At 40.4% G+C, this 26,931-nt stretch overlaps 1 protein-coding gene across 1 annotated transcript in view; it reads left to right on the forward strand.

Moving 5' to 3' along the window:
- Positions 1-19,814, forward strand: part of cpne5a (copine Va) — a 67,448-nt gene extending 47,634 nt beyond the window's left edge. Inside the window, exons 15-21 of the mRNA XM_030056489.1 lie at positions 8,869-8,915; positions 9,387-9,568; positions 10,197-10,324; positions 12,354-12,456; positions 17,515-17,572; positions 18,393-18,466; positions 19,626-19,814. Coding sequence (XP_029912349.1) covers positions 8,869-8,915; positions 9,387-9,568; positions 10,197-10,324; positions 12,354-12,456; positions 17,515-17,572; positions 18,393-18,466; positions 19,626-19,814 — 781 coding nt within the window. The remainder of the gene's footprint in view (positions 1-8,868; positions 8,916-9,386; positions 9,569-10,196; positions 10,325-12,353; positions 12,457-17,514; positions 17,573-18,392; positions 18,467-19,625) is intronic.
- Positions 19,815-26,931: the final 7,117 nt, after the last annotated feature.

Here is a 26,931-nt window from a genome sequence, read left to right on the forward strand (position 1 = left end):
AAGCAGAGTTCATGACAGATGCATGTTGTTCAGGATGTAAAAAGTTCATCTTTATTTAGGAATTAAATCAAGGTTGTTTTCTTTGGTGTAGACCCTTGCACAGAACATGATTAAATGATTTGAAAAGCTTCATAAACTCTGCAGTGGTTGTGCATCTGAGTTGTGCAACAAATCAAGGAAGCTGCTGGAGGCGGCTTTCATTTGACATGAAGGTCTGGCATCCTGTTGCCAGTGCTACTTTTCAAATTCCATGGGAAGTTTATTTCTCAAAAATTACTCAAGAAAAATCCCACACATTTTGAAAATTTTGACTCACAGAGCATTTTACAGTACCAACAAATTGGTACCAATAATGCCAATGTGCACAAGCAAGAGGTCTCATTATAGGGCTTGTCAAACTAGAGGCAGCAGAGAAGTTGGAGGGCCTGCAAGTGGATCCTCTGTCTCTTTACAGCGATCACATGGGCCTCCGGCTCACTGACAGCCGCTGTCCGCTCAGCTGAGGTCTGGGGTGATTGAACAGGACAAGTCAGAGGAAGCTATCCCTCTCTGCCCTCTTCATTTTGCCTCTTGGTGATTTTTTAAACTGGTTTCTGGTGACCATCTGGTTTCCATTGCTCTAGCCAAGCAATTTCCCCTTGTTAAACTCATTTCTCAGCTTGACATTAGGTGACTGTTCTGGAACTAGACTATACATATATGGTCTAGTTCTAGACAGCTAGCTCATGGTAGCTTAAAGGAATAGTTTGCCCAAAAAATGGACATTGTGTATTGCTCACCCTTACATCAGCTGACATACTGGTGAAGTTTGAAAGAAAGAAAGAAAGAAAGAAAGAAGAAAGAAAGAAAGTAAGAAAAGGACTATAAAATTACTCCAAACAGAATAATTCAAGTGTTCTGAAGCCAAACAGCTGCACAGTGGGTCCAAACATGTTTCAGACGCTGCCAGAAATATTGTAATTATGGGCAGAGTGCATGAATGACCCAGAAAGGTTAAACCCAAATAGGAAAGTTGAATTTTACATGATACCAAAGATGCCAAGTTGCCACGATTTGATGTTCTCACTCTTCATTTGGCTTTCAGGCAATACACTTAACTTTCAAACAACAGATTTATCAAATCATCAACTGTAAAACTGATCTTTATTCTGCCACTTTAGCACAATGCAGCACTGTACCACTTGTTTTCTAATATAGACACCATACATTTAGACACCATGAAATCTTTTTTGTGAATACATGATTCTCTGCTTTCCTCCTTCCTCCATGAACTTTTTGCATTCTATATATTCCCTCTTTGCGTTGCCCTGTAGCACCTCCGGAGGTTTGTGGCGCTTGATGTCGTTGTTCTCTCGTGAACTGATCTTTGCTTGTTGGTGTATAAAAATCTCATATGTATGTCGCTTTGGATAAAAGCATCTGCCAAATGTGAATTGTAATTATAGTGATTTCTAACACCATTTGAAGACATAACATCTGCTTACTACAGTAGTGACAGTTGAGGTGCATCTAAATTCAGTAGCAGCTTCCAGTCTGTTTGGTGGAGGTGCTCCTTGGGGTTGCTGGATGCCCACGTGTACACACAGTTAGAACAGGGATAATCCCAAGGCACCCTTCTCTGTTGCAAAAATAGATTTGAGGGGCGCCCTGGTAGCTCACCTAGTGGAGCGCATATCACTTATCAAGGCTGAGTCCTTACCACAGCGATCAGCGTTTGAATCCGAGCCCAGGCTGTTTGCTGGATGTCATCCCCTGCCTTTCCTGCCTCTCTCTACTCTCGCTTTCAAATAAAGCAGAAAAAAAATCTTAAAAGAAAAATTGATTTGAATAACTGCACCCTGAAGAAGGCCAAGTGGGGCAGCAATGCACCAGAGCCTTTTTAAGAGCTTTTCTTCTATCATGATCTAATGCAATAAATTCAAATCCATTTTCGCCTAGTATTCCCCTTGGGATTCTTCCTTTTTTGTTGTTGTGATCACGATAAAGTGCGTGTTGGACTTTTTGATCTGCAATGATTTGACCTCCCAACACTTGGATTTTGCCGTTTGATATAATTTCACGGTATTTTTTCTGCACATTTTGCAACACTAAAGAAACCATTCTCTCCATTTGTTTGGAGAAAGCTGCCTTGAAGCTGAAACAGCTAACTCACTCAATTTTCAGTTTGAGTGAACTATTCCTTTAAGCTGAGACTAAGTGAATGAGATGAATTTTAGGAGATAATGTGGATACACACCTCCCTCTAAAATACAAGACTACTTGGATTCACATATCTCTATTTTTCTAGCCTGATTGTAATATATTTACATATTGGAGGACACTAGAAGCTGTATTTAGACATGACCTGTATATATAATTTTTCAGTAGCCCTCTTTTTCTTGCCCAATTGTTATATATTTAGTCCAGATTTTTATACAACCAGTTCTCCAGTGGATCTCCATGAAGGCGCCAGACGTGGTTGCTAGGAGATTTGTGACGCAACCTTCAAGCCTCTATAAGATCGCCCTAAGTAGGCCAAATATAAAATAATTATAAATCATCACATTATTATATGTAAGACAATACAAGTAAAACATTTGGTTGACTGGAATCAAAGTTCTCCAGTTGGGGGGAAAGTGCATTACATGTTGATGCACTCTGAGAAAATAAAGCACATAATTGTAGCTGTTGTACCTTTAGGGCTTGTCAGTGGGGCAGTACCCTCTAAGGTACAGCTTTAGTACTCCTGACAGTCGGTACTTATCTGTACCCTTGTGGTTTGTACCTTATAGAGACCAGTCTTGTTCATATATTATAACTACATTATTGGCTGGATAGTTTTATCACCTAATTTTTATATCCACAAATATTATTTCATTTCAAATGGTAAATGGACTGCATTTCTAGCTTTTCTAGTCTACTGACCACTCAATGCAATGTTTTGCCTCCTATTCATATACATGCCCATATTCACACACAAATGGCAGAGACCTACCATACAAGATGCCAAGCTGCCCATTAGGAGCGGTTAGACTTTCAGCGTCTTGCTCAAGGGCACTTTGTCATGCTTTGTCATCCTCTGGTTTCCATGACCACTCTACCTCCTGAGCCATGGCTTTTCAAGGCTACTCAACCCTACAAGTTAAAATCTAACTTAAATTAATATTGTACTGAATTTATTTATTTATTTACATGTTTATTTATATATATATTTATTTATTCATTCATTATGTTTTGCCTAACTAGCGCTGTCTACTTGTCAGTGCTTGTGAACATATATGTACTTTTTTTTGCTATGAATAAGATGCGCATAAGTACATTGAGGTCCAGTAATTAGCCCTAGGGGGTACAATTGTGTAGATTATACCTTTGAGGAGAGAAATGGACTCTATTGTACCCCTGTTTCTGTGTGTGGAGAATAGACAAGATTAGCAGTGATTGCACGCTGCTGATTTATGGTAGGAAAGATTAATTGTATCTATAAAAAAATGATCACCAGTCTTATATTGTTTAACTATGGGAAGAACATGGAAAACAACATATGAGTGAACACACACACTGAAACTAACATATTATATTAGTGGAACTATCTTGGTATTATAGTTATTGGACAACAACAGTAACAGCAGTCAACATGTGGTATCGAGAACTGACTAAATGAAAAATACCTAGAGTTACTCGACTGAGTGCAAGTCTGCACTCGTGCCGAGCAATTTTCCAACTTGCAAAGTTTGTACAAAGGCAAAAGCCACAATTTACAGGTATTGGCACAAATTGTGATCAAAATTTATACTGAAACATAACTTACACACAAATGTTTAAAGACAAGTATGTGTGCTTTTCTGCTTGTAAAAGCCTTACAAATGTGGAAAATAGGTGGAAAAAGAGACTGTGCTTGGATGGCTACCAAACCTGCTCTAATCACACACTCATTCAGAAAGATGATTTCTTTAAAAAATAATTTTTAATGATTTCTTTTCATGTCACGCGAGCACATCCTAACTGGTTTCACAGTGGATTGGTTTTTCATTAATTTCATTAATGTTCAACTGGGGAGGAGATATAAGCAGATAGAGGTCATTAAAGTCCAAAAGCCACATATATTTCTTTGATTTTGAGAAGCTAATAAAAGATTTATATTCTTTTCATCACATGCCATTTTGAAATGTTTCTTTTTAAATTAATTCCTCAGTAGGATCGCCTGGGTAATGACTTGTGTGAGACCGGTGTTGTATGGAGGTCTTATTAAGATTTAATAGTTTCATCACAAAAATATAATGTAATCCTGAAGCGGGAGAAAATTATATTGGTGTGTTGATTTTTTCTTTTCATTTGTTTCTTTGCAGTCAAAATGTGGTGTGGCATTTTTACTGGGGTATGGTATCTTTTTTCTCCTATATTCACTTGTTCCTGAGAGCAGGAAGATGTCAGACATGACAATGACAGTCCTGCCAGCATATATTTATGTCCTATGTCCTACAGTCCTATGCATAATGATACATTTTATAGTGGTTTGCTATATGATATGAGACTTAATATTTCATTTCAGATATTTTGCTGCGGACTACTTAGCTTTGTCCTGTTTTCACGTCTTGCTCTAGAGAGCCACTGTTAGTCTTGTTCATGTATGAGCTCCTACACGAGCAGAGGCAGAACACTTCACTTTAAATTTATGTATGAAATACTTGTATTCAGTTGTTTCCAGGGAATCGCTCCAACAAGAAACTGTCATGACAGTTTTCTGCAATCCTCATCTTGCAAGCCTAGACTTTCCTGTACTTTCTTTTACTTCATTTTACCATTGTGCCACCACATCTATCTCAGTGATTCTCATTAAATGGTCAAACATTGTCCAAATATACTCATTGATATGGTCAGGGTTGGCCAATTACCAACACAGATTGATGAGCTTGTAGGAATAACTCTCACACTGCAGCCCACGCTGCAGGGCTTTGTCATGACTGAAAGAGTCCCGGCATGTACTCTTCTGTCAGACTGAATAAAGGGAAGACTCAGTGTTGTGCTCTTATGTTTGTATCTCTTGGAATCAGCTGCGGTAGTGATGCACAAACTGAACACCGGATGGACTGTCATTTCTGTGAAATGATACGGCACTAAGAGCAGAGGAGATGCCAAACAAGTTAGCGGTGACAAGAATGGACAGCATAAAGCCCATGGGGACCGTTTGACTGACAGCTCTGAAGCATATGCACTGTAGAATCAGCTTGTAGGAGGCCATGTGAAAGTTGCTGCCAGACTGAGGCACTTCTAATCAAATGATGTGACAAATGTTGGGAAAGAATGCGGTCACTGTTATTTGTCCATGGAATAGCATAAATGAATTATGAAAGATGACTGGAAAATGGCTCTGTGTACTTTAGGAGTTTAGCCAGTTGGATGAGAGAATTTAAGAACGAGACAGGGCAAGATTAGTTGAAGCCAGACCACCACTGCAGCTTGAATCACTGAAACTGAACAGGTTCTACTTGTTGTTTCATGTTCCTAGTGTGTGTGTTTCTGTGTATGTGTGTTTATGTACACTCAACTGCCGTCCTGCAGTTTGGTCGCCTGCCTGCAGGACAGGAGAGCCCGTCACGGGAGCTGGGGGAAGACAACCCCCAGAATGCCTAGAATAATTAGCCCATGCAATAATAAGTTAAATGAAAAATGTAAATTTAACTTTGATGAACCACATTTTATATTCAGTATTTCCCAAAGGTGTCAGATGTGTATGTGTTTGTGGTTTAAATCTGCTGCCATGGTCGTCGAGCAAGGATGTTTGTTCACTGTGACTGAGAAGCCAAAAAAAGAGAAGCCAAAAAAACAAGGAAATGGATTTGTAGTTGAAACGTAGCAGCGATACAGCTGAAAACAAGGAGACAGAAGTGAAAAACAAGTAAAAACAGAGGTAGCAACATATCGAAAGTATCATGTTGTTATTTCAGACACAGATGGTGCTGTATTGGACCACTTTATATAGGATTTTATAATACCAACTTCTTTTTTTCCACTGGTCAGGGGGTACTTGGCTGAAAAAATATTTCAAAGAGGTACATTACTGAAAAAAAACCCCACTGGATTAGCTAACCGGCTAGCCTAATGTAAATAAACAATAGTTCAAGATAGTAAGGCCTAATATGGTCGTGCAAATACTGCTGTCAGTTCTGTCATCCATAGCTGAGTACATCTGTACATCCAAGCAAACAGGCACACCGAACAGTGAACTAGATGAAATTAACTCTCACCTCTTGTTGATCCTTACTTTAACTAATCAGTAATTCAGTTCCCTTGAGCTTGACCTGGATTTTTGTGCTTGAGCATTTCAACAGTGGAGGGTCGGCAAGTCAGACAGTCATTCAGGGACATACTGTATTCCTATCCAGCCTGCTCAGGCAATCCACCAAAAAACAGAGATATAACTGCAGAATAGCTGCTTGCCATTGGAGGTTTGCAAGATGACCAGAAAAAAAAAAAAAAAAACAACTACATTGCAGTATAAGACAAGAACAATCAGTATTGATTTTTCAGTTTCAAACAACTGTGAGCTGCAGCTCTTTAACAAATCCCCGGTGCTGTCACAAGTGAAGTAAATTAAGTGGTGAAACCCAAAGCATTTAAGTGAACACGGTCATACCCGAGTTGAGAGAAGTAACTCTTCCTTCGGTTGGCCAGAGGCAGACAGCAGCAAATACTGATCCCCCGAGACTGTGTGCCCATGCTCTGTTGACCTGTTTGTTTCACAGCATTTTGTTCTAATAGAAAGTGGCACCAATGAGAGTCCCCTGATTTCCCAACCTGTTCATTCAACAAATTGTCTTGGAAACTGCTGCACAGGGATGGATGGAGGGGTAGATGGCTATAGAAAACATAGAACGAAAGAGAATAAAATAACGTCTCTGTGTTATGGCTAAAGTGAAACAAGGATTCCCAAGGTAGTTGTGCAGTGCAGTGGTTAGATTGGAGGGAAAAGAGCCAATGCGCCAGTGTAATGCTTGATTCAGAGAGGTTAAAGGTTTTCTCGATAAGACATCAATCATAGTCTCATTTGGATGAGAATAACAAATCTCTTTGTGGGCACGTCGCCTGACTGCAGCATGCAATAGCTGCTGTATAAGCTCTACAAACTCTACATTTGGCTTCTGTTGCTTTGATCACCTAATTGGCAGTTTGACTGACAGTTCCTTTTCTGTTCAGGCCGTTTCCGCTGTCTGAGGCCGTACCTTAATTCTGTCTCACCGTCTTGCTTTTCTCCATAAAATAGCCACACATTCAGGGCATAGAAATCAGCTGAGACTTTCAAATGGTGGCATTGCTACAATTCCCCTTTGTCAGCCGAGCAGTCCAACTCAATGCTGATTAATGAGCTGGGGTCAGAGTCTCCCCAGGAGAAAACTGCCATTATCTCCAATACAATGCTTGCGGGAATTTCTGAATAGAGGTGAAGTCAGGAAAGGCAATCAGTGTTAATCACAATGAAAGAGCCGACACTTTGATCTCAACTCCGCTCCTCCTCTCTGCGTTTGCCTCATGGGAGACCGGCAAATCCAGTGGAGAGTAGTTAGGCCATGTTTAGTTTCTTTTCAAGGTCCTGGCTATCATTAATGCTGGGCTCATGAATAAAATACAGTATGTCTGCTGGTTTTTGGTCAGGCATTTTGTGATGCTGCTGGCAGATTGGTGTCACAGTGAGAGGAAAATTGTCTATCGCTGACATTATACAATAGAAACTAAGGAGGGTGAGGATGATAATGATGATGGCAGTGATCATCAACATTGTGACAGTGGCGATAATAGTTATGGTGGCGCACTACACACTGCACAGTATAATGTAAAAGCCTCCTCACACAAGACAGAGTAAATATTTAAAGGAGCTGCTGAAAATGGAGATAACTGGGATGATTTTTATTATTTCTGTAGCATTGTTCTGATGCATTGTTGATAATAAAATCTTAAAACAAAATAAAATAAAATCTTTCCTTTGAAACAGATAAAACAAATAAAACAAACAAATAAAGCCAGCTCCATTTGCTCATAATGCTCCTTTATCAAAACCATTTGGGAAATTACTTCTTAGCCCAGGTTTCATTATGTGGGCTGTGACTTTTCACTTTGCCACTATTTTACTAACATCACTTTGTTGGTGAAAAAAAGCTTGTTCTCATATCCTAAAGATTTTAACAGCACATTTGTGTTTTTTAGGCCTGCAAAATATCTGCCTTGGGCTGTGTTCATTTTGGACTGTTTCTAAGGCCGTGCACCTTGCAGCTTGTGCACTGATATATGTAAACTATCAAAACTGAAGCACCAGCCACACTAAAACAGATTCGTTGCATGCATACATACTTGGCAAAAACATTGATCCTGATTGCGATTCCTTTGCTCCTAGAATTTGGTCTCTATCCTTTACATAAAAAGTGTTGGAGACTGGTTTGAATTCGATGTTGCCAGACAGACAGATGTCTGGCTGTACATAATATCTGAGATAATTTGCCTTACCGGGCTTTGAGGCAGCTGCAGCACTTGAAGTGGCTGAAAATGTGTGTTAGCAAGCCTCTATGGTTGAATGAGGCACATGGCACTGCCTCCCAGGTTAGAGCTGGAGCAGAAATCAGGCTCAAGTCTGTATATCTGCAGTACTACTTCTGAACAGATGGGCAGAATTTAGGTCTCTAAGCCAAAGTGTGTAAGTGTGACAACAATTTTGGCCCAAATCTAGTGAGAGGGAGAGAATATGGATTTTGAGCTGGAAGGAGAATGGCAGTTCATCCCAGTCAGCCCTCATTAAGCTGCATTGCTGGGGACTGGGATTGGTGGTGAATTTATAGACAATTTTGATTTCCCCATCTCTGCTTTGATAACAGCATCCTTTTCCCAATTCCTCTGTTTCAGGACTCAGATTCACTTCACAGTGGCCATTGATTTCACAGCATCAAATGGTGAGCTCTGCAGCTAACATCACCCCGCTCTGCACCTATTTGTAGGCTGATGTGTGACTATGACATTTTCTGAGAATGAACGTAGGGGGTGGATATTTTCTTCCTGCCTTTTATCTTTTGAATGTGCTCATGGATTTGTGTTGTGATAAAAGAGAATGCTGGGTATTAATGGCTGATCAGAAATACACATCAGACCTGAGCATTCAAAATTGCACTATTTGTACTTCAGAAAATGAACAAAACATCACAAAAATCTACTGTAACATCTGTTGCTCTTGTGCTGCAGCCATCATAGTATAGTGGCGAATTCCAGTTTGGCAATATGCCATCCAGTTTCATCAGATTTCAGCTCGGATTCAGAGAATTCACTTTAGTTTTGGTCTGATTGTGTGTTTCTCCCTTTCCAGCTGCCAGTTCTGTCTCAGTTGAATAGTGTGCATCACTGACTCTAACTTTCCCTTCTTTTGAAAGGTAATCCGTCCCAGTCTACTTCCCTCCACTACATGAACCCCTACCAGATGAATGCCTATGCCATGGCCCTGAAGGCTGTGGGAGAGATCATCCAGGACTATGACAGTGATAAGATGTTCCCCGCCCTGGGATTCGGTGCTAAGCTGCCGCCTGATGGGAGGGTCTCCCATGAGTTCCCACTGGTAACTATAACCTCTGGGCTATTAGAGCTGAGGTTCAAAGCCCACTTCAGACACTTAGGCCTCAACTCAGGCTGAGAATATTTCATGTTCGTTAAACTGAATCTACTTGAATATAATTTATGCCCTCTCAGTGGAGCTTGCATTTGTTTGTGTTTTGATGTTCTCCCCATCATTTATGGGTGAGTTTGTGTTTTCATGTGCATTTATGTATGGATGTGTGCATTTTGAGATGAATGCAAGTGCACCTCTGACATGCATAATTTAGCGTGAATTCCATTTACCTTTTATAGTGCAAATTAGCTTCTGTAAGGCTGAAGGATTCTTAAATCAATTTGGCCTCTCTCAGCCAGCTAATGTGTTCTGGCTGCTGTACAGTACACCCTAATGAGGAGTCTGTCTACAGGGTAACGTCTGCATCACTCTGTGTTTCCATTAAAATTTACGAATTAAGATTCATCTTGCAAAATAATTGAAAACTAGGACTTTCATCCTCCTGCACTTGTAAATTGGTTTAAAAGTAAAGTTACCATCCTGCGTAAGTATGTTCATAGGTTTGGTTTGAAATAAGCCATGAATCCCACCCATCCTTTATTTACATAGTATTCATGATGTGTTTTTTTTTTTTCAGAATGGCAACATTGAGAACCCCTACTGTAACGGCATGGAGGGCATTCTTGAAGCTTACCATCAAAGCCTTAAGACGGTTCAGCTGTATGGACCCACCAACTTTGCTCCTGTTGTTAATCATGTGGCAAGGTAATTGCACATATATCTGTGGTATTCTGTACATCCTGTACATCACAGCACTGTCATCCTATCCTTGAAAGTCAATCTGTAGATAACCTTCAGCCTGCAGACGAAACGATCAGAGGCATTAGGGACAGTGAGTGATGGTTGCTTTATAAATTGAGCAGAACTAATGAAGGGAAAATAAACAATCAGCTGCCAGGCGTAGATGAATAGAAATGGAAATATGGCATTTGTGGCATCAGGCATTCTTGAGTGTGGATGCTACGTTGCTTCTCAGACTTTGGGTGTGGTGAGTGCTCTAATGTGATTGGGACTGGCAAGTTCCAACTGGATTCACACAGTATGTTATGTTGCCTCTCAGCCATGTGGTGCCAACACTACTCAAAAAATGAGTCACACTACTCAAAAAAGGAGCCTTACTGTGCATGAGACACAGCATGCCTTTCACAATTACAAGCATGCCGTCATGGCAAATGGGATTATTGGACAAAGTGAATTTATGGAAGTAGGCTATAGCAATATAGCATCAAACAAATGGGACTGTAGAGGATTCAGTACACATTTGACATGATTTGTAAAAGACGATTTTCTCAAGTAGAGTCATTCATGATGAAGCTTTGATAATATGCAGGTCCTATCCTGTGTCCTACTGACCAGAAATGTGATATAATGTGGTGCCCTTCATAAACACAGGGCTACCTTGACTTTTATTGTTTGAAACACCTCCTCAATGAGCTTTCTCTTTAAGGATTTCAGATTGCCCACATGGCCCATTAGGAGTGTGAATCTTTGGCTCAGCAGAGATCAAATTCACTTAACAATTCACCAGTTGGTTATTTGTTTTAAGACTACTTTTTAAAGAACATGTTCAGTTTAAGGGTGTTCAAGATAGTTTTCGATTCACTGCTTTCACCCAGAATTTCCCATCTATTAAATAAAAGACTTTTATTTAAAAAAATGGCAAAAGAGCTCCCAAGAAAAAATGAACCATAAATTACCCAATTCAAAACGTTTCATATTGATTTCCTAGGCTGAAATCTGAGTGATTCATTCTATGTATGCACTCACATCCCCCATAGTTCTTGTGGGCTCTTGTTCAAAGCACCCAGTGTTTGACATCACTGAGAGCCAATCAAATTTGGTTGGGGGTACACACAGGTTGGCCAATCAGATCACAAGGGGGGTGCGTGACTCATACACGTCTATAGGCTCTTTTTTTAATGTAATATTCTATTTGGTGCTGATCTGGTAATGATGCTGCCTTTGCGGTCAAGTATCTAATGCTCTAGAGAGTATGGTTCACAAAGCTGTGTGGCTGATGAAGAGGACAAATGTCTCTTTAATCTCCGAGGCACCAGCCATCGCTCATCCCTTCATCGATGGCTGGGTGCACTGTTTGATTAAAATGTCAAAGCCACGTAGTCAAATATACCAAACTGAGAGGAAGAGAAAGGCTCCACCTCTGACCTGTCCTTGGTTTGCACAGCAATCTGGTAACTCCCCCTCACCACCTCACTTATCATGCCTGGATTTCTGGTCAATTGAGTGCTAAGCAATCAATAATGTTCTGAAAGAATAAGACTACACCACTTGCATAAACACTTTATTAAATTATTCATAGATCAGCCGACGATGGGCGATTGAATCTAGGCCACATTCACTGTGGAGTCTCTGATGGGTTTTGTAATAGTGTCTGGATAGGCCTCTGAAAGATGAATAACTATACAACATATTTTATTTCTTTACATGTCTATATTAAGCCTTTGTGACACACTCAGGGCACAGAGGGACTTTGTATTTGAAGCAGAGGTTTTTTTTTTTACTGTGTTGTTCTTTAGTTGTTTTTTTTTAAATCTCTGACATGGCTGACACCCTGCTGTAGTTGCCTTTAGCAGTTTGGAAGTGTTTGTTTAATGTCAGTCCCTACCTATATAAGCCAATGTCTATTTTTAGCGTCGCCTCACTGTGGCTTGTGCTTCAGTATGGCCTGTCTGCTACTGTCTTGATGCCAAACTGTACCCGTGTTTCCTCTCAGGTACGCAGCAGCAGTGCAGGACGGCTCTCAGTACTTTGTCCTGCTCATCATCACTGACGGCGTCATATCAGACATGGCCCAGACCAAGGAGGCCATAGTGAATGTGAGTGCTGCTCTAACACTACCTGGAGGATCTCCTCCCTCTCCCTCTCTCTCTCTCTCTCTCTCTCTCTCTCTCTCTCTCTCTCTCTCTCTCTCTCTCTCTCTCTCTCACTCTCTTTCTCTCCCTTCTATCTGCAGGCAATTGGCATTTGAGGTGCTTTTAGTTTGCTGTTGCTCTGCTGTCAGGCTTTCTGTTACTTTGAGGGTTTATAAGTCAGTAGCACAAGATCAGAGGATTTATGGGATGTTTTCTGCTCTACTTGTTCCCCCCCACCCCCTGTACTCTGTAGACTGGATGCACTGTTTGCCCAAGACTTTTCCTTTTTACTGAGATATGCGAGGCTGAGAGGCTCTGTCTTGATTCACTCCCTGCTTTATCACAGCCAAGAGTCTACTACAAACTACTGTTGTGTTGCACTTAATGTCTGTTTTGTGCATATTATTGCTATTGTCAGGTGAAAGCCTTTTATCTCCAAGATGTCAACTTTTCAGGAGCTAAGAAAAACAGTCCTATTTAACCTTGACCACCATGCATTTCTGAGTGTATCTAATTGGTTTTTAAATGGTTTCATTTGCCCAAGGTGGGTAGAATTTTCTCCATAAACCATATAGGGGAGCATGTAATCCTTTAACTTCAGTTAAAACATGAAAATCTTTTAGAAGATGAAATTTTCACTTGACGGCGACAATATTTCTGTGTCATGTGAAAACATGGGACGTCACCTGGTGTTGGAATATGACCAGTGTTGTAAGACTCATCATCAAGGCCGACGGTGAGAACAACATGGTGCTCTGACCCCCAGCAGACTGGGTTTAAAGGGAATTTGCGACTGTTAATCAAACCATTAGAACAGCCACACCTTCCTTTTAAGATCTTGTCTGCTGCTCTAAACTGCTTGGGCCAAGCCTGCTGTGTCCTGACGCCACCTCTCACCTCTCACTTGGACCTGGCAACTCTCTCCTCAGCCCACCGCAGAGCAAAGGACTGAATGACCTGTTTCACTTGGCATTTAGCCCTTTCCCTGTAGAGATAAATCACAGGCAAAGAGTTATGTTCAGTCCTTATCTCTCTGCTTTTGCTTCCTTGTTTACATTCTTCACTGCTGTGGTCTTTGAGCTGTATTTTTAAATGTGTTTTTAGTTTACACGTAGCATCAAAGCAGATGTCTTTTGGGGATGTTTTAAAAACTGCGACTGACGAAATTGTAATCTTTCTTCTGGTTGCCATGCCTATCCAACCCGGCACACCTTAGCCTTAACCTTCAATGCCTGATGTGTCCACATGTCTAACAAGACAGCCTTTGGGGTAAATAACAGCTCCAACTCTTTTCTTTGATGTTTTGCCTTTTTATCCCAGCTTCCTTACAGGACTGTGAATTAGAAAGAGGGTCTTTCTCACTTTTACTTGATGGACCTCAACACAGAAAATCACAGCCCGCACTTAATTTGTGCCCAGACATTAGCTCAACTGCAGGGTTGCCAGTTTGTTGTGTAGATGGGAGGCTGCTTCTGTCAATGACAAAAATCCATGATTATTTTAATGGTTAGGGAAGCTTAAAGGACACACCTTTTGGGAGATCGTCCATTGTCTGTACAAGTGGACTCCAAGTCGTCTCAATTCTCCAGTGTGAAGTTTAACACCAGCTTGAATCCTAAGTCATGTTTATGTCCTGTTGCAAGTATTAGGGGGGAAAACACACTTCACAGGTCCAGCAATAGGAATAATTACAAGAACACATAGGCATTCAATTCTGATTAAAAGAATATTTCACAGACGCAGATTTTACATTATTTTTCCTTTTGCCACAAATTCTTTTAGACTCAGCTAAAAGGCTAAAAAGACATTACAAGCCAAATCCCATTCATTATTAGGGGGCTTGTATAAGAGATTATTGAGAAATGTACAACAATACATTTTCAATGCCAACCAGCTCAAGATTATTGGCCATGTTGCTGAAGAGTCCCAGTAAAGGCTGGAGAAAGTAGCTCATTAGCACTGATGTTCTAATTTAGGTCAATATATCTATGAAAGTACAATCGGTGTATTTTTATTGCATTTTACTTGGAAAATGCAGAATCTTACTTGAATGGCAGCTACACACTTCCATCACTGAGGGATGATATGCAATCTATTTTTCAAGATGTACAGGATAGAGCAACACCTCACAGAAAGAAGTGCTGAGTGAGTCTCGGCTGAGTTACAGTTTATTGATTGTGTAACACTAGCCATCGCTGCAAACACACTTATCAGAAATCAAGTGGGGTAACACTGACTTCAAGCTCAGCCATCTGCTCATATTGTGTACAAGAATTGCACCTGCAGCTGCTGTAATGTCAACTGCGAAAATTCACTAATCTAATGTCAGATTAGGTTCACAACATGTATTACTTTGCATTCAACATGTCATGGTGTGTTCTGCAAGCAAAAAAACAGTCAGCTTATCTTACCCTTCAGGATGCTGTGGTGCTCACACTCATGCATGCCTCACAAAGTTGGATGTAGTTTCAACTTGTTCCATTTTTCTTTGGCACAGCGCGTGTTGCCAAATGTTTTTACCCATCAAATGAAGAATAATCCACATATTCCAATTTTACGGTTCTGGTTTGCTATGACATTGCTAAACCAAGCATCTTATCAGTATAAAAGTTTGCAATCTGGATCAAATATATACTTAAAGAAATTTTAAGTCTTGGTCAAGTCCTAATTTGCAGAACTTCCAATCCCAGTCAAATTCCAGCAGTTATTCATGGTCCTGATTTTCATGACCTCTAGTCCTCCACAGTTGGTACTGACTTTTGGGCAGGGTCTGAGACGGCTGCTTGCTCAACACTTCACTGCAAGGCAACATATTTTAAAATGTGTTCGGCTGATTGCCATGAAATTTAATGGCCACATTCCTGCTCCTCGGTGGATTTTGGCGTGGCCAAAATGTCACTTTTGAACACAAGATATCACCAAATCTAATTAGTGCATTGCATTTTATAATGTAGATTCCTCTTGGTTTTGTGAACCCGTTACCTTTCCTCTTTTGCCACCCTAAGGCCAAAATGTCAAATTTTATATCTCAAAATCTATTGGATGATTGCCAGGAAATTTGGATATAGCACTAACCAGAGTGTGAACCCTGTCAATTTGTGTGACCTCATGACTTTTTCTCGAGTTCCACTCTCAAGCCCAAACATACAAACCCCATTCTCCCACTATTTGCATTGTCCCAACACGCACCAAGCCAGCAGGGCGTTAGCAGGACATCCGCAGGGCGCCAGTGCCAGAGGGTCTGCACTTATTATTCTGTGACCTGTAGATTCATAACTACTGAAAAGAAATGACAGTTCATGGTCATTATTAGTGAAGTCAACAGTGGAAAAAGCTTTAGTTTTCTGGATAACTTTGCTCGCTTCTTGTGTAAACAAAACAAGTTAGACTCAAAAAGTCTAACAGGAAGAGAGATTTTCTGCCAGGGAAACTGCATTCTGTTGCCCAAGCCTGACAGTTTAAATTAACAAACCATCCAGACTACAAGCTCTTAATTTGTCACTTTCAGTATAATGCTAGCCACCTAAGATTACATACACACTGTATGCCAGATTGTTCACCTGCACACTAGGCAGAGCTATATTATATCAGACTCAGAAAGAAGATTTTAATGTGAATCCTCAATTCATTTATTGGGTAAGGTGACTGAAAAAAAGAAAAAAAGAAAAAAAAAAGAAAAAACAGTGTAGTCCTTTAAGGTTCACTGATGACCAAATTAAATTATGAGCAGAGGTATCTATTAAGAGGATTGTGAGGATTGTGGCGCTGTGTGATGAGAGCAGCTTGTATCCCCTCAGACAGCTTGATAGGGTGACATCCCCTGGGTTACTTTACAGTGAAGGCAAAGTAACAAATGGTGTAGACTGAATAATGCAGGTCTGCATAATTTTATGAGAACGTGACATGCCGTTTAGGGATGTATGTTTGTGGGGTCTTGCATACCGGAGAGAGACACAAAGAACGTATGGGTACATGGTATTTTGTGTGAGAGCAGGAAGGTGTAGATGCTCACAGGGCAGAGGGAAAATAGGGAGAGCGAGGCAGGGAGAAAGAGAGAATAATGACAGAGAATATGGAGAGGGTGGTCCTCTTAAGTCTGTTTACTCCTATCTGTGACAGGCCGCTCCCCTCGGGAGGTTTTCCAGGAAAGCTGACCTACTTTTGCCCCTCCAAATGTATTTCCACCACAAGCATATATCATTCATTCATGCCAGACCTTATACATCCTCCCCGCCAGAACAGCAATCTAAATTTATGCAGTGGAGATGTGATCTGCACACCACCAACTGTTTGGAGACCAAGGAGTATGAAGCCCCACAGAGATAGGGTTAATTTATAACTATTAAAGGGACATTGGTTGACTCAAAACACTGGACACTGTGCATTTGAAGGTAATGGTAGTTGAAACATCATGTTTTTAGAAGGAAATATCATGAATAAGCAATATGAAACTGTGAGATGGGAATGTGCAGGGGGAGGTAATTGTGTTTCTTCTAAATGTGTAATTCTTCACACTTATTAGGTAATTTTGTCTTTACGTTTGTTTGCCTTGTTCTGTGAGGATAAAATATTGTGTGTATCTTAACTGTTCTGGTATTCTGCAGCATACAAGAATAAAAACAAAACTAAACAAATCAAAAACAAACTGATTAGCCGGCAAAATATTTTAACAACCTGGGTCCCCGGAGGAGAATAATGTATTTCTCCCAATCGTAGACAACCCAATCTGTGTAACATATTACAATGTGATGTGCAAACAGGAAGTGGTTACCATACTGTATATCATTTTTGTTTATCTTATCTTGTCCGTTATTGTTCTTGGCTTCTCTTGGGAACTGTATCTGTAGATTAATAGTGAATTAGGGACGAGACATAAATGTATTGGGGGAAACAAATAATTGGAAATGTGTATAACCGCTTTATATTTTGATTAGGACTCTGGTGTGAGCCTGCACAACACAGTGTGTGCTCGTCTCGGCATCAGACTGACAACTGACTATTTGTTGCTTTTGTTCATCACAGGCGGCTAAACTCCCCATGTCTATCATCATTGTTGGAGTTGGCCAAGCTGAGTTTGACGGTGAGAACAATAAATAAAGTTAATTGGGGTGCAAATGTGTTAAAACCACTGGAAACTAGTTTTTGTGCTCTGTGTTCACATGGTGGATGATTTATTTGACCTAAAACCAACAGGGACATTCAGCCAGGAGTTTTTTCTTTTCTTTTTTTCTTTTTTTGTCAGTCAGGTTTTGGACTCACCCAGCAGCATTTTCACCCAAATATAACAGCAGCTGTAATACTGTCACACTATTTGAATATAATCAACATCATTTGAAACTGGTGCATGCTTTTCCTGATGTGTAAAAGGAACAGTTCACCCAAATTCTCCAGAAAAGAAACTGGTTTCCCACTTAGCCTGAGTGCAAACTATCCATTCAGATAGTTTCTCTGTGATTTGGCAAGGTCTCCAATCTGCTCCAACTCCAACCAAACTGCTCCTCAAACTGGTCAAAAATATACATGTGAAAAACTGAACAGGAGCAGCTCTTTCCGAAAACAATGACACAGGTGCCCGGCACAATCCACAGTCCTCAAGGGGAAAGAGTTTTGTTGGGGACTTGTTCCTGCTGCACAACACCAAACTGTGTCTTTCTCCCTCAAAGGAGTATGAATTCAGGGCTGAAAGATACAGTAGAGAAACTGAATAGATAAATTATACTAAGGGTAAGTGGGAAAATATATTTTTTTCTACTTTGGGTGAACTGTCCCTTTGAGATGATTGAGGTTGGGGTCATTGATTCACTAGAGATTTGCTAATGGCATGTTTGGATACCAGGACACGCAGTGGTTAGTCAGGACTTGTGGAAGGACCGTCTAATAAAAGTGTTTTTTCTCTGTAGCCATGGTGGAGCTGGACGGTGACGACATCAGGATCTCCTCACGAGGGAAGCTGGCAGAGAGAGACATTGTTCAGGTGGAATGTTTACGCTGCTTTCTCTCACTCTCAGCCCACCATATGAAGGAATTTTAAAATCTAAGATGCGTCTCTGTTGGCCTTGACTCAGTGGTTGAAAAGTGTTGTTCTTTTGCTGCACTCAAGAGGAAGTAGGAACTGGGAAATTGCCTACTTTTGAATAGGAAAAATCCACAGAACTGCCCTTGAACTCTTACTTCTTAAACTGAAAACTGTGGGCTTTTGCTGCTTTCGATTGTTCTTGGAGAGAAAATGTTTCATAGTCAGAAATGTCCAACAGAATGAATGTTCAAATCAGAATAAGATCAGAAACTTGGGCAAGTTCGATGCAGCTGCAGTTTGTCATGACAGTGTATGAGGCCTGGTGGTGCACACACTGAAGGGTGAGCAGAATTCTCTGTGCACAAATTTTTATTTGCAAAACTGCCACGTATTCTTAGTACTCCATTTCTCCTCACCAACACTGGTGTAGTAACTGATGATCTTTCTAATATGCTTGTCAAACTCAAACAATTGCTATGCAAACATTAGTTTTCAGTTAGCATCTGTGTTTTTCTGTGCAAAAGCACCACAGTGCATTTAGATCAGAAGTTGAGAGCACCAACTTGTAACTTTCCAACTTCCAACTTCAATTAAATGCAGCGTTCCTCAGGGATTCAAAATAATCAAAATAAGCAACCTGGTGGCTTTGAAAATGAGTGGCTGTAGCAGTAAAAACAGCATGTTTTAAGCATTTAATTAGTCCCTGTTTGTTTAGAGAGGTGTTAGGAGAAAAATACAGCATAACATTGATAATTGGAGGGTTTAGGTGTTTTGTAGACCAAAGGGTAAAATTGCATGAGAAGTCATGGCAAGCTAAGGCACCCTGGATAATGTTTCCATCTCTCACAGACCAGCTGAACGTTGCAGCGCAATACAATTATTTGCTGCTGATGATTTATGAAACTGTCAGTTTAATGTCAGTTCCAGTGCTGATATCAATAAAGCACCCATTTTGTTTCGACTGCAAACGACTGGAATCCTCTTAGGTGGGAAGTAGGACCTTCCAAGTCAGAAAATTCTTACCTCCCACTTCTCATGAACGCAGCATTTGCATGTGCATGATAAATGGTGCTATTCTCATGAAATCACACAGTGCACTTCTCCCCTGTCGCTGCAGTTTGTCCCGTTCAGAGACTACATGGACCGCACCGGCAACCATGTGCTGAGCATGGCGCGGCTGGCGAAGGACGTGCTGGCTGAGATCCCCGACCAGCTCATCTCCTACATGAAGAGCCGAGGCATCAAACCCTGCCCCCCGCCGCCACCCTACTCGCCCGACGACCCCCCTCAGGCCAGCCCCATCTGAGCCCACACACACAGCGAGGGGGCGCGGGTGGGAGGGAGAGGGACCCCTGCCTCCATCGACCGTCCTGTGAGGGGGAAAATGGAAATGCTTCAAGGCCCTTTCGTAAATATTAATCCGGCTGTCACGCTAAACAAAATGACGAGACTCCATTTGGTTTGGAGCAAGACTGCTTTGAGGGAGAGCTCCTGACGAACAGGGAGTTTTCCTTTCTGAGTGTTCGCTTGAGGATGAGAGTGCTGGGAGGAGGAGAGAGAGGAGCCTGGTTGTGTAAAAGGAGGTTTTAGTTGTTCGCTGTCAAACCTGTCGAAGTGGTGATTTAATGGATAGCAAGTAAACCCTTAGGGAGGGCCTGTTTGAAGGCATAAATATATTAGAATGTGCCAGTGTGTATCATGTTTGTGATACCTTTTGGAATCGGTGTGTGTTGAAGTAGGAAATCATGTGTATACCAATTTATTTATTTACTTATTGCAGATATTATTTATTATTTGAGGGGATTAAAGGAGGGGCATAAAATCCATATTTTCCCTGTAGTTTTCCATCTTATATTTTGTGACCAGTGAATTTAAGAAGAAAAAAAAAATCCCCATTTCTACTTTGATAAGTATTGTAATATAAAAGCATGTGATAAAAACTCTCCAGCAATTTATTAATCATTGTCACTGATCGATATTTTTTTGACTGCAGCTGTTATGTAGAGGACCTGCTGTGAGATATTGCCATATTAATTTTCCAGCACCATGTCTTATACCTGTTTCTAATATTTATATTAACAGAATGCACTAATTGCTGTCCAAATAGAAAAGCACAAAGATCATCATGTCGATAAGCTGAAAACTATTATTTTGAAAGAGCCAACACCTACCACAATGAAAATAATGGAAAGGATCACATGATTATATTTTCAAAAAAGACAGTAACTTGAAGTGTCTTCCACCACCATGTAGGATGTAAACAGGAACTGATTGTTTGTTAGAAAATTATTTTGAGTCTCCATCATATTGATATATTAAAAATGTAACATATATTTATCATACAAAACAATATATTTACACAGAAAAGAGAGGGAGAAATATAGATAAGCACATTACGGCTTTCCATACTAGTATGCAGAGAGGTAAATCATATTTTAGTCGTCATGCCGTTTTGTCTGTCATCTCGGTTTTTAGTGATTCTTTCCATTATTTTTGTTGAGATTGTTTATGTTTATCTTCTGGGATTTTACTCTGTACTCTCAAAGGACCCTACAAATAACTTTTGCAAAGATTGATGTCAAATAATATCTTTTTTTTTTTCTTTTCTGAGCAACCAAACACTTTACCACACTGTAGCTATTTGATGTTTGAAGATCGGATTAACAATGTATAACTTCTTACATCTTCACTTTGGGATGTTTTATGTGTTTGTTAAAAATGATTTACAGGAAAACACCGAGTTGCACAAAAAACAGTCCACAGTCCATCTCTCCCATTCAAACTAGTTTGTCGCCCTTTAATGTTTTATGTTTTACTGCAGCACCTCTTTTAATTTAGCGTCCCCTAATCTGTCCCTTAACTTGCTATATACCAATGGACACTAGCCCACATTTTTATTATTAACCATTTGGAGATCATTTGGATTCCTAATATATGATTTCAGCTGGTTGTAGGATTTCATTCTGCAGGCCAGGTGTTTTTTCAAGAGTTCAACACAGTATGGACAACATTTGTTTAGCGCTACTTCCAAGTTTTTTTGAATTGTGTGAATCTGTTCATAATGGCCATTATATTCAGTAGTATATCTCAGTCACTCAATATACTGATCCAAATGTGCCTATAATATGGAAACATATCTAAATTCAATTACCCAGGTTGTACTCTGCGAGCAGCAGATCTCACTTTTAAGATTACCACGCAGAAAATGACGGTGGCAATAAAAATTGTCACAAGATTAGGATTATTTCAGATACGATGGCTATTATATACTCCCACAACCACTATTCTGTACTTTTTATACTTGTTACTTTTCACAAATGATCTTTGAAGTGATGAAAGTAAACAGTGTAGCTGAGCCTTGTTGTACAATTTTCAAAGTCAAGACTTGTTTACAATTTAACTGCGGCTATTTACATTGCCTCAAGGAATGAGCAAACATTCTTTGGGTTTCATTATGACAAAAATTTACTTTAGAGCTGTTGTTTGTTTGTTTGTGCATATTTTTGTTTGGTATTTTCATGAGTTTGTGATCATGTGGTTACACTGAGTGACACTAGAGAACCAGCATTCAAGAGGAGTCGAGTCGTCGTCTGAGAATGTGAAACTTTGATTTTGTCTTGGTCCTCTTGCCGTTATATATTTATGTTGCGTACAGAGCACGTGAGACTTTATGCAGTTTAAAATCGTCTGATCACTTATTTTGATGTAAAAACTCAGTCATATACTTTCTTGGGCATTTTGTGTTTTATGATTCAATGCTTTAATGCTCTCTGAGAGTAGATAGAGCCTGATTATATTGGTACACAGAGTCCCGAAGCAGTTAGACTATGTTGTTTTTTTTTTTTTTTGTTCATTAGGGATGATATTTTCTCTACAAAACACAAACTGAATTCATCAGAATTCAAATAAGCCTATTAAGTTTACTTCCCTAATGTAAGTGAAATACCTCTGTGCAAAGCCATTCAAGCCAAAAGGAACAAATAAATATATTTATTAAATATGTTAAGAAAATGATTAAAAGTCATTATATTATGAATTACTACCTTAACAAAATCAGGCACTTGGAAATAATATTTAATGATTGAAAATTTATCTTATTGTCTTATGTATTTATTTTGCAAGTATGATCAGTGGAAAGACTTGTGTTAGTGCTTCTTTAAAATAATAATTTGTCATTTATTTCACAGTTTTCATTTTGTTATCCCTTACAAAGCAATTTGAAGGCATCTATTACTCCCAGAAAATGGGAAAGCATAAGTCTGTGACCTGGTGGGTAAGATGCCAGTTCAGAGTCAGAATGCAGCCCTGCTCGCTGCGAGTGTGATGTGCATGAATCCTGTAATTGTTTGTGAGAAGAGATGAAATGAAAAGACGTGCGGTGCAGTCAATTACAGCGGTCCTCAGGGCCTCAACTCCCCACTCCCCAGGCGGATATGGGGGTCACGCGCCGTGTGTGTACTTCAAACACGTCTCCCATAATTAAGACCGTTAAAAATTAGTTAAAGCAGGATTTAATGGCATTTTCTGCGGTTATTTTACACAGACCCTAACAAGCTACTGATGCTCACCTGAGGCCTGACACTCCTGTGAAAGTTTTGGATACCTGCCAGCAAAGTCCCACACCCTCATTAGAGAACAGCCAACAAACTATTACGAAATCAACGTAGACATTAAACGTATGCAACTGTGAATAGTTGAAATATGACATGTTTTAATTTCTTACTTCAGAACAAAAACACTAATAATGAAAGGGAATCGCCCTTTCCTACAACAGAATTACTTGTTTCTTTTCTCCTGGTGAAAAGGGCCTTAAGAATGCCGCCATCGTGAATTTTCTTTCTGAGGCTTCATCCCAGTTGTGTACATAAGGCCCATAGAAAGAATATTCACTGCCCAAGTGTGTTTAGTTGAACTTGACCTCTTTAGACAATGTGCATGTTTGTGCCAAAACGGCAGGAAGTTGGTGGTGGTTTACCTTCATCCCACCTGATATTAGTACATCTGGCTTGTGCTTCATTTGTTGCTTGGGATGTTATTTAGAGATAGCGGACACCTCGCATGTTGCATCTCTGTTTTCTTTCCATTCTGTTCCCACTAGGCATATACAGTATGGGTTCTTCTTGCCACTATTCCTGTTTTATCCCAGGTTGTTTATATACCTCTCTTGGTCTCTGACTTGCATGCTGAATAATTTCCAAACCAGGTGTTGGACATGATATTGTCGTCATACTGTGGTTTGTGAAATGCTTTGTAATGGATTGCCTTAATTGAACATTAATAAAACACTGACAACTTTTGCAGAATGTAAGGATGGTCTCTCCGTCTGGTTATTGTGAGCTGAGGTGAAGAGGATGGAGTCGTAACTTTCGAAACTCTTCATTTATCAGAATCTTACGTCAGATCAGCTGTATAACCCTGTTTATGTTTTGTTTTAAATAAAGGCTTTTAGTCTTTTAGGATCCTGCATTAGACATTCTCATTGCAGACATTTATAACAGCCTTGTGCATTTGTATTCTCTATGCATGTATTCCCCTGAGAGGCTCTTGTCCAATTGGCGAGGAGTTCTGTCCCCTCACAGAGCGTGCTCCCCTTAGAAATGTGTTTTTCTCCACCTAATGAGATGCACTGCTGACGAATCAAGCCGTCCACCTGGGGAGAGAGAGACAGCAGCTGGAGCCATAAATTACCAGCCTAAGATAGAGGCAACACCTCTCTTGCCCACCCACTTGCTGCCTGAACAATAATGACAGATAGGCAGCTAGGAAGAAAATCAACAGCTAATGATACCGAATTACACCCTATTTATATAGAACATTTCTCATTTAATATGCATAAATCATTCACAGGGCGGTTTTGCTGGAAGGCATTGCACCAATTACCTCAGTGCGCTGGCAGGCATAATTTTAGGACTGAAAATAGATATTGGCAAATCCCAGAATAGTCCATAAACTTTGAAGGCATTGAACGTTGGATATTGAAATGAATATAAATCTATTTGACTGTTGATTTATGGATTGGTTTTTTTTCCATTACAGAATCAATCATGCTGGGTACACAATCAGCCTCTGTCAATTCAGAAATACCTTGTAATAGAAATATGTCTCAACACCAAACAACGACACGAATTAATGTCTGCAGGGACACTGAGCAAAGCATGCAAATTATCTGATGTTGATCTACTTTGTGCTTATCTCAACACTTTGACGGCACTGAGAATAGAAAACAGATTCAATATATGGATTACCACAGAGGCAAAATGAACCCAATTTGCTGCACCTTACAAAACTTAACATGGCACAGCGATGACAGCAGTGTATTTCCAAGGTGGGAGAATGAAGTCTGCATTTGTGAATTAATAAGGTCAGCAGTGAGTGTCGTCTGCAGCTAATGAATGCCCCCTCTGCCTGTTTTTAATCTGTCAACAGGGTGAGGAAGGAGGTGTGCTGAGGCTCTTCTCACTCTAATCAATGAGATTCTTGCTCTCCCACCTCTGGGCTGCAGCTCCAGTATTGACCTGGTAACCAACCAGAACCAGATCTTTTCATGGTATGTCAGGCAGGCACTGTAGTCTGGCCAATTAAAATAGTCTAACTTGGGTTCTTTAGCAACAAGGTATGCAGCCTAATGTGTGGTGGGCAGTGGAACACCTATTTTCAAGCTTGAGTCAATCGAAAATGCACAGCTAATTTTTATGGGGTGGAGTGGGATGGAGTGGGAAAACGGCGTGACAGTTCCTACCTTCTCTTCCCGCTAGTTATTGCATGAAATAACTGTAGCATAGGCGTCTGGTAACCTCTGTGCTCTGCTAATGAAAATGAACTGCACACACCTCGGGGTACAGCACAAGTCACAAATGCACTCGCTATCACAACTCAATACTTGCCTTTGTATTGGCTATAAATCATCATTAGGCCTCCAATAAAGAATGATATAAGAAGAATGAATGAATTTCAAGTGCAGTAAAACAACATAATGGTGCCAGAGTGGAGCAGTGGGTGGTTTCCCATTACCACTCATATGAAATTATGTTATGGAGAATTGTCAGCTGGGAAAGCTGTCCACGCAGAAGACATTGATTATAATGAATCATCCGCACTACAATGTGAAAATCACTGAAATGAACCAGGACACCCCATACCTTTGTCTACTGTTCATCTCCTCACTTAAACTAAAGGAAACAATGAAGAGGTTTTACTACCGATTTGCAACAACCTTGTAACAGAAATAAATACAGCATTCTCTGCCTTGAGGGTATGTAAATTAACATTAAAGAGCAACAAATCACTCCTTAATGTGCCGACCAAACACATCAGTAATGCCAACAAATAGCCTATACATCAGAGACGAGGTGAGCCCCAACAGCACTGGAGTGTTACCTCCACAGAGGGAGCCCAGTGTGCTGAATATCATTACAGCCCTGACAGAGTGAATCTTATTTAGTATTTGCTGCGCGCTGGAATAGCCTGTTTCCTGTAAAAATGCATTCCCATTATGCAGAAAAAAAAACAACAGTGAAATTGAAAGTGTCAGGGAAATTCCAGTTATTTTATTGAATGAATGCTGATTCTTCATGCCACACAAATAAGCGGACACAGAGGAGGAAACTGCAGAACAGAATACAAATAAGTTTTTTTTTTTTTTTTAGTATTCCAGATAAAAGGCTGCATAAGATTTTAAGATTTTTAATGCAGCTATGTACATGCATGAAGATATGTGGAGGCAAAATGATGACAGAAGGAGAGAGAGGAATGAAAACAGAGAGAAAGAAAGAGAGACAGGGGAGAAGGGTGGCTTGTCTCAGAGAGAGAGAGAGTCAGTGTCAAGAGCTCTGTCAAGGAGGCAAAGCTCTTGGTTGCTCTGGGATCGTGTGAAGACTTTAATTACTGCAAGACATCCACGCTGACCACATCTCATGCAAATCGAGTGGCTGTTACATCTCAGACTGCTGAAGCTGCCGGCAGCCATAAACCAAATCACTGGGGAAAGCCATTCCCTAGCTGGTGCTTGCCATTTAGCAGTGAGCTGAAAAGTGCAGCCAGCGTCCAGCCTGACCACACCCGTTATGCAGTAAAAGGCTTCGAGGCCTCGCATGAGTGAAGGTAGGTGGTGGATTCATAGTGCGCAAATAATACCTCCTCGACGGTGACAGCTGCTCTGCCTGTTGTGCCCTCTGCCTGCATCTATCACACACCTTAGATTACCTCTCCAGTGACTAAGAGCCAGGACTGTGATCTCTGTGGCAAAAAAGCCAGGCAAATATTGGCTGTGGCTGGGAAAGAAGGACAGGAGGGAAGTAGAAAAAAAAATACAATAAAAACATAGAGGGATGGAGACGGGAGGGAAGAGATGAAGGGGAGAGAGAAAGGCGAACGGACCGATGGGTGAGTTTAGAGATGAGAGAGAAAGAGGAGCAACTGTGTAC

The sequence above is a fragment of the Myripristis murdjan genome, chromosome 7, assembly GCF_902150065.1.
Source record: "Myripristis murdjan chromosome 7, fMyrMur1.1, whole genome shotgun sequence".
Classification (NCBI taxonomy): Eukaryota; Metazoa; Chordata; class Actinopteri; order Holocentriformes; family Holocentridae; genus Myripristis; species Myripristis murdjan.